The sequence below is a fragment of the Triticum urartu genome, chromosome 2A (genome assembly GCF_056163025.1).
Source record: "Triticum urartu cultivar PI428250 chromosome 2A, HENAU_Tu73, whole genome shotgun sequence".
Taxonomy (NCBI): Eukaryota; Viridiplantae; Streptophyta; class Magnoliopsida; order Poales; family Poaceae; genus Triticum; species Triticum urartu.
This window is the reverse complement of record NC_141874.1, coordinates 642,265,756-642,274,823: the sequence shown is the minus strand read 5'-3', so window position 1 is coordinate 642,274,823 and position 9,068 is coordinate 642,265,756. Positions and strand designations below refer to the sequence as shown.

General features: G+C 43.5%; 1 protein-coding gene across 1 annotated transcript; it reads left to right on the top strand.

Moving 5' to 3' along the window:
• Positions 1–280: 280 nt before the first annotated feature.
• On the top strand, positions 281–8,721 carry LOC147986373 (uncharacterized). Its single transcript, XM_087541980.1, has 5 exons — positions 281–290; positions 568–1,111; positions 1,800–1,877; positions 8,491–8,598; positions 8,709–8,721. The coding sequence occupies exons 1-5, from the start codon at positions 281–283 to the stop codon at positions 8,719–8,721; spliced, it is 753 nt and encodes a 250-aa protein (XP_087398106.1).
• Positions 8,722–9,068: the final 347 nt, after the last annotated feature.

Below are 9,068 nucleotides of genomic sequence, written 5' to 3'. Positions count from 1 at the left end.
GGGCGCAGCCTGGGCGAGCGGGCGGGCGCGGACGGGCGAGCGAGCAGGCGCGGACGGGCGAGCGCAGCCGCGGGAGCGCGCGACCTGGGAACGCGGGAGTGCGCGGCCGGCAGACTCGACGAGGCGGCGCGGGCAGACGAGGATGGCGGTGAACTCCAGGAGGCTGCACTCACCGGGCAGCGACGGGGACTGCGCAACCTCCACATCGAAGAACACCATCTCCCTCTTCTTGATGGTCGCCATTGGTTCCAGCAAGCAACTCGGTGGTGGTTTCTTGGCGATGGAGCTCTGTTTGTTTCTTTCTTGAAGGAATGAAGGAGGAGCCTGTCGATGGAGCTATGGGGACGCAACGAGTGGAAAAAATTCTACCCCCAAGCTGAAGTTTTCGCCAGCAGCCCCCAGGCGAAAAAAATGGCTCCTGAGGAGGCCAACGGCTGGAGATGCCCTCACTCGCCGCGCTCGTCCCGCCCTAACTCCCCTCCCACTCCAGCCGCCGCTGCCCCCTTCTCCCTCCCAGCCACGCCCCGCGCCCACGCCCCCAACCCCACCCCCTTCTCCTTCCCTCAGATCTCGATCTGCCGCCGCCCCCAACCCCACCCCCACCGCCACCATCCACGACCCTCACTGTAGACGAGGTTGAGGCCGACCCAAGATCGAGCCCATGCCCAGAGCCGCCCCCAAGATTCACAGGCAACCCCACGCCAATCAAGACCTCGATCTGGATCGAGCAGGCGCTCTCCACCAACGGGGCTTGGGCTGGCCGGCGTCCCACGTTGACGTCCTCCTCCCTCCCGCTCCCGGCAACGCGCTCGGTCTCCGTAGCCGGCCTCACCGCCATAGTCACAGGTACTTTTCCTCACCCTTCTCCCTTTCTTGGTCCTCTCCTCTTTGCTCTCTCTCCCCCATTTGGCTTTGACTCACTGGATTCGGTACTGCTGGGAGGTGCATCGAGTGGGATCTGCGTGGAGATGGCGCGGGTGCTGGCGGCACGCGGGGCGCGGCACCCACGTCGTCGTAGCCCCCTGGAACCTCACCGCCGCCGAGACCATACGCCAGGCCGCAACTTCGCAGCCGACTTCACTGACAGGGGCCTATCGCTCAACATCCTCCTGTACGTACTACTACTCCCAATCATGCGCATCTGATAGTTCAGGTTCTGCCAGGGATTGCCAAGACCATTCAGGTTCAGTTTCAGCGAGATGGCTCTCTGAACCATGAGTACGTAGCACAATGCATGCCTTGCCGGCTGACAGTAGTTGTGCTGTGGCTCTACTACTGTACCATGTGTTCCTACTACTAGCTCTAGTCATGGATGCTGGGTAGCTCCCTGTTTTATCTGTTTTTATGTAATCCTAGATAGAACCATACAACTGTGGATGACAAACACTGCAATTTAATCTAAAATTGTCATCATGATCCTAGCAAATACTCCTCAAATTACTGTAAATTGTTGCACGATTAGGGGCTAGTGTAGATGCAAAATAAGGTTGCACTTTTAGAGTATATAAGCCACTGATGTTGGATGCTTGGTAGTTGTCTTGTGTTGTGTGCATGTCGGTACTAGCAGTATGTCCGTTAGCAACCAGCATACGATTTGTGCCTATGCTCTACTGTATTGGACTCATGGGTCATCGCTGATTAACCAGGACTATAGCTTATTCCTTCAGCGTACTATCGCTTTCTCAAGTCAACTCAAGCAACAATTCATGTGGCTCGCTCAATCGGGTGGGCGGCGTATTTATTCAGTATATTCTCTAAAATTGCAAGTTCTGAAGTGTATCATTTTTTTGTGCAGTCAGAGAGCTGAACGGGGCGAGGCTGGAGGCGTCAGTGAGGGCGTACGGCGGCGCCGGCCAGAGGAAGGTGTCCAACAAATGGTTAGGATGTTACCTCCGCCCGCGGGTTTGCGATTCCCCTCGGTACGGGGGCGGTTTCTCTCTTACCTCCGCCCGTGGGTTTGCGATTGGCGTGCCTAGGCTGTTTAGGATGTTAGTTTAGTAGTAGATTTTGGCTTGGTGGTTCCTTAATTGCCATGTCCGGTGTAGATTGCATGGTTAGCCTCTCTGTTCTGGTATTGGATTTAGATGTCGTAGTCTGTTTTGATTTGAACCCATCTGTTGTGTTACGCGCCATGTGTATTGTGTCGTGGGTGTCACCTTCTGTCCAAGGTCAATTCGAATTTTCAGCCCAATCCGTTTGGGTTAAGTCGAATTAGCATTTATACTAGCCATCCATGTTTCCTGCTTTTATATGTACACAAACTCGATCCTAAGTTAGGCCTTTGCATTGTCATGGTGGTCTCTGTGTGTGATTCCGCATGGTAATACTGATGCATAAAACTTGGTTTGGTATGGAATTGGCAACCTGTTTAAGTTGTTAGTTTACTTGTGGATTTTGACATAGTGATCCCTTAATCCTTGTAGAGCATTTTTGTTTGTTCTGAACCTGACTGTTATGTCAGTTTTCATGTGACAACCTTGCTGTGCTAGTTTATTTTATTGCAAAGCTTGCCGTGCTAGGTGCATAGCATAAGGTGCCCTGCTTGGCTCGTGCTGAATCTAGTTAGGCAGAGGAATCCTTGCTAATTCTAGCAAGTTTTTTGCTTTCACATCCGAGTTAAAGAAAACTGGAATTGATCTTACAAGTGGCTCAAAACGTGAGACTGCCTAATTCCATTTCAAGGTTGTCACTAACCTGGTAGTTTTATTTGGTGATGCAGTTTGTATGTTAAAATGATGCCCAGGGTTTAGGCCATGTGTGATTTCTCTTGACATAGGTACTCCTCCCATGCTATGTCTCTCTGTTGAATAGATAGGTTCAGTTTTCCTTTGTTCTATTTCTAGTTTAAGCATAAGCAGGTTCTAGTAAGTGTCTATGCATGTGGCTCACGAGTCGGAATATCTAATCTAATTAGGGACTGCAGACCTGCTGTGTCATGTGCAAACTTGCTTGCATTCAGTTCAGAAATTTCTGAATTCTTTGATGTTTGCTTTCACTCAATGATTGTGGTAGTCAAATTAGATGCCTCCTCTGCTGCAATTCACTCGTCTCCCTGTCATGGTTTGTCTTGAATTTTGGTAGTGTGACAAACACATTAGTAAATTCTAGTTTTTGGGTGCTAATTCTAGTTACTTTATATGAAGCAAACGTTATCTTGCAGCCATCTAATGTGCAATTCTAATAATATTTCATATCCTGTTTTTTTAGTTGTATATGTCATTCGTGCATTAATTCCTTTTCTTATGTACCAGCTCCCTAATCGTGTTTTTGTTTTTTGGGTTGCTATCTTAGGAGAGTGTCCTATATGGTGAAGCAAAGCAGTGGCATGCTGCTCCTTTGGAAGGTCGGCTCCTGGACCATTTGTGCTCTGCTTGATACCATCTCTTTGTATTGTTGCTACATTGATGCTGAGATGTAAGTGAGATGGACGCATTTTTCCTGGAATTTGGTTGTGACAGGCAAGACTTACTGTATGTGAGGCTTGTGAGCTCACTTTAGTGTTCTTTCCTGTAATACTGTAAGCGAGATGGATGCATTTTTTGGTGCCTGTAGTGTTCTTTCCTATACTCATGTAATACTGTAAGTGAGATGCATGTATGAGAGAGAATTATTGAGTGTTTGCTATTCAAATGTGTAAACTGGAAATCAGTGAATAAAAAGACCAAATGTTCCATTGGACCAAATAATATATGCGCTCTAAAAAGGCTATGTCCCAAATAATAGTGGACTGGAACATTGTTTATTTCTGGAAAACATGAACAAAAAGGCTTAACGAAATGGTCTGCAAAAGGGCCATGTCCCAGAAAATTAAAAGGCTGAATTGTTGGGCTTGGCCCATGAAGCTGACAAAAAATTCATAGGAAAAAATATATAAATGGGCTGAATTAATGGGCTTGGCCCATATAAACACCGAATTGGACCGGGCTGATTCTTATCCACGTCAGCTTGCCGCGCTGGATCCTACGTGTCCTGGGGAGGCTGCTAGTGACCAAAAATTTGGTTAAAGAATCAATGACCTTTTACATATCACAAAGAAGGTCATGAATTTCAGTTTACGACCGCCAGCTTTTGACCTTCTGTTTTTATCACAAAAAGGTCGCAAATGAAAAACTATGACCTTTCAGCGGCCAATAGTGAGGGTCACAAGTTGACATATTTCTTGTAGTGCATGATCTTCATGATAGAGAGTCTCTCATTTTGTCACTTTCATATACTAGTGGGAATTTTTCATTTTAGAACTTGGCTTGTATATTCCAATGATGGGCTTCCTCAAATTGCCCTAGGTCTTCATGAGCAAGCGAGTTGGATGCACACCCACTTAGTTTCTTTTGTTGAGCTTTCATATACTTATAGCTCTAGTGCATCCGTTGCATGGCAATCCCTACTTACTCACATTGATATCTATTGATGGGCATCTCCATAGCCCCTTGATATGCCTAGTTGATGTGAGACTATCTTCCCCTCTTTTTGTCTTCTCCACAACCACCATTCTATTCCACATATAGTGCTATATCCAAGGCTCACGCTCATGTATTGCGTGAAGATTGAAAAAAGTTTTGAAAATGTCAAAAGTATGAAACAATTTCTTGGCTTGTCATTGGGTTGTGCATGATTTAAATACTTTGTGTGATGAAGATAGAGCATAGCCAGACTATATGGTTTTGTAGGGATAACTTTCTTTAGCCATGTTATTTTGAGAAGACATAATTGCTTTGATTAGTATGCTTGAAGTATTATTATTTTTATGTCAATATGAACTTTTGTATTGAATCTTTCGGATCTAAATGTTCATGCCACAATTAAGAAGAATTACATTGAAATTATGCCAAGTAGCACTCCGCATCAAAAATTCCTTTTTATCATTTACCTACTCGAGGACGAGCAGGAATCAAGCTTGGGGATGCGTGATACGTCTCCAACGTATCTATAATTTTTGATTGCTCCATGCTATATTATCTACTGTTTTGGACTATATTGGGCTTTGTTTTCCACTTTTATATTACTTTTGGGATAAACCTATTAACCGGAGGCCCAGCCCAGAATTGCTGTTTTTTTGCCTATTTTAGTGTTTCGAAGAAACAGAATATCAAACGGAGTCCAAACGGAATGAAACCTTCGGGAACGTGATTTTCTCACCGAATATGATCCAGGAGACTTGGACCCCACGTCAAGAAAGAAGAGAGGCGGCCACGAGGGTGGAGGGCGCCCCCCTAGGGCGCACCCCCTGCCTCATGGGCCCCCCGAAGCTCCACCGACGTACTCCTTCCTCCTATATATACCTACGTACCCCCAAACAATTAGATACAGAGCCAAAAACCTAATTCCACCGCCACAACCTTCTGTACCCACGAGATCCCATCTTGGGGCCTGTTCCGGAGCTCCGCCGGAAGGGAATCCACCACAGAGGGCTTCTACATCATCACCATAGCCCCTCCGATGAAGTGTGAGTAGTTTACCTCAGACCTTCGGGTCCATAGTTAGTAGCTAGATGGCTTCTTCTCTCTTTTTGGATCTCAATACAATGTTCTCCCCCTCTCTCGTGGAGATCTATTCGATATAATCTTCTTTTTGCGGTGTGTTTGTTGAGACCGATGAATTATGTGTTTATGATCAAGTTTATCTATAAACAATATTTGAATCTTCTCTGAATTCTTTTATGTATGATTGGTTATCTTTACAAGTCTCTTTGAATTATCAGTTTGGTTTGGCCTACCAGATTAGTTTTTCTTGCAATGGGAGAAGTGCTTAGCTTTGGGTTCAATCTTGCGGTGTCCTTTCCCAGTGACAGTAGGAGCAGCAAGGCACGTATTGTGTTGTTGCCATCGAGGATAACAAGATGGGGTTTTTTATCATATTGCCTGAATTTATCCCTCTACATCATGTCATCTTGCTTAAGGCGTTACTCTGTTTTCTTGAACTTAATACTCTAGATGCATGCTGGATAGCGGTCGATGAGTGGAGTAATAGTAGCAAATGCAGGCAGGAGTCGGTCTACTTGTCTCGGACGTGATGCCTATATACATGGTCATACCTAGATATTCTCATAACTATGCTCAATTCTGTCAATTGCTCAACAGTAATTTGTTCACCCACCGTAGAATACTTATGCTCTTGAGAGAAGCCACTAGTGAAATCTATGGCCCCCCGGGTCTATTCTCATCATATCAATCTTCAATCACTTTATTATTGCTTTGCTTTTTTTACTTTGCTTTTATTTTACCTTGCATCTTTATATCAAAAATACCAAAAATATTATCTATCATCTTTATCAGATCTCACTCTCGTAAGTGATCGTGAAGGGATTGACAACCCCTAATCGCGTTGGTTGCGTTGAGCTAGTTGTTTTGTGAAGGTACGAGGGACTTGCGTGTAGCCTCCTACTGGATTTATACCTTGGTTCTCAAAAACTGAGGGGAATACTTACTCTACTCTGCTGCATCACCCTTTCCTCTTCAAGGAAATCCAACGCAGTGCTCAAGAGGTAGCATGCGTACAAAATATGAACGAATAGCAGAGTTTGCTTGCAAATATTGTTAACTTTTGTCTTTTAACTTATTTTCAACACTGGAGCTCTCATGTTATATCCCTCATCAAAAAGTAGTACAAAACACCCAGATAAAGAAAACAAAATGATGCTTCTTGTAACAATATAATGAATAGCTATATTGAATCTCACAGAAAAATTGCTTCACTGATATATATATGTTTAGAAAAGCACAAGGATTAGTTGTAGCCCATTTAGGAGGAAGACACATATTACTTGTATAGAAACATTAGATATGAAATTTGACTATTACTCCCTCCGTTCCAAAAATAGATGACCCAACTTTGTACTAAGTTTGTACTAAAGTTAGTACAAAGTTGGGTCATCTATTTTGGAACGGAGGGAATAGTTCATAACAAGTGTGAATGACTATAAGTTCATAACATATCAAAAAAATTATTTGGAAAATGCTCAGGAAAAATGGCAAAATGCTGCTAGCGTCAGTCTTAATACATATCTGTGTGTACTTGGTAGTAGCCTTTCAAGCACGAGGATTATGACTTGACCAGAGATTCAGGGTAGAAGCACAAATTGCAGAGATGGTTTATGACATATGATTATGTTTAACAACTTAAGGATGGTGATTATATCTCTATTTCTATACTGTCGCGCAGGTGAGTGTCTCTCTTGTGTCCCTCTTGCCACCCGCTTTCTGTTATTCATATGTTTCTTTTCTACTCCCTCCGTTCCCAAATATAAGTCTTTCTAGAGATTCCAACAAGTGACTACATACGGAGTAAAATGAGTGAATCCACACTCTAAAATATGTCTATATACATCTGTATGTTGTAATCCATTTGAAATGTCTAAAAAGACTTATATTTAGGAAGGGAGGGAGTATATCTAGAACTGCTCTTTCATTTGGGTTTGTCAAGGTTTGACATGCTTCTGGTGGTTAATCTCTGTAGGCTTTCTTTGACCTGGAGAATGGCAACCAAGAGCTCAAGAGTGATAAGGACGTCTATATCAACACCTCAATGTGCCGATGGCATGCAGTAGACGCGCGAGCTCCTCATCTAGGTTGACCACCACTGCGGCTCACGTGGCGTCGACGCCAAGCGGGAGTAGAAGGTGAGGTCGAATCCGGCCGGTCTTCCTCTTTCAATCCTCCGTACCTGCCCTTGCATTTCGGATATATGAAGAGCCGAATATGTTCAGTGATGTTGGACATTATTGTCAATATTTCTAAGATATAATCAAATGCTCTTGTAGGTGGGCATAATGGAATGGAAAGTACAGAGATGATATTTGAAGGTTCATCAATGTACCGTTTGCTAAATCCTGATTCCCATCATTACCGTTCTCCCAAATCACCATCATTTTCGTATATTATTAAGACAGATCATTATATTGCTTTGTTCATACCCATTTTGTCATGGCTACATATTAAGTACCGTCTGTTTTATATTTTCATTGATATAAGACAAGTTACACATATAAAACACAGAATGATAAAAGACCAGAACAGCCAAAAAAATACAAAGATTAACATGGAAGAATATAGAATTTTCAAGTATGCATGAGGCTTCTCTACCTGATCAAATTTACTTACACAATTTTCCATGTACTGCTATTGCTTCCACTGTGCCTGCCGTTTTAGCCATCAGTTGTGGATTTTCCATGTCCAGGAGCCGATGCAGCTCCTAATATTTTTGTGTACTACAAGTAGTTGGGGGCTGCTAAATCTCAGAGAAGGCTCTATCTAGCATGAGGGAGGGCTTCATTTTACAATCCAATCAAGTATTATGTAAACTTTGTTTTTCTTTTCTTTTGTTCCGATTGTCATGGAAAATGATGATTCATTTAATGTTGTCATCTTATTTTATTTTACTATCTTGCTGCTCTGCTTTATGAGTGAATGATTTCCTGCTGCAGTTCTTTTCGGTCTTCCCTTTTGTTAACAGCTAGCACTCAATTGGACTGCATATACACATTAACAAATGCAGCATCCACCGCTGCTGCTCGCCGTCCATTCATGGCATCGGCGTTGGTCTCCTTCTCACCTTCCATGTTCTCTTCCATACAACTTCCCACTGCCACCACCACCGCTCGAGGTACTCACTCATTCCCCTTCCTTCCTCTCCAATTAGTTTTTTATTGTTCATTTACAAAGATAATTCTGCATTTTCTGTTCCTTGGCATTTGATTAATTTTGTACTAACAGTTTGTACAAGTAAGTTCATGATTTGCCACGTGATATCTGACCGCGTACGGCCACGTAAAGATGCAGCACCAACTCCTTGTCAACAATGATTCGAAGCAAATGCTTTGACAGCCCAAAGCACCAAAGCTTAACTTCTAGACCAGGACATGAATTTAACTTAAGAGGTACACACATTTGCATGTTAGCTGCATGAATTAGGAAGGTCAAGTAGCATAATTTAGCTGCACAACTGTGATGTACACGTGTGCTTTGCTAGAGATCGTTGCTAACTGAATGATACTTGTGTACATCTCCAATTACTACATTTTGGCTATATATTTTCTTGGATAAACGATTGGTTGAAATGGTAAGCATTCCCTG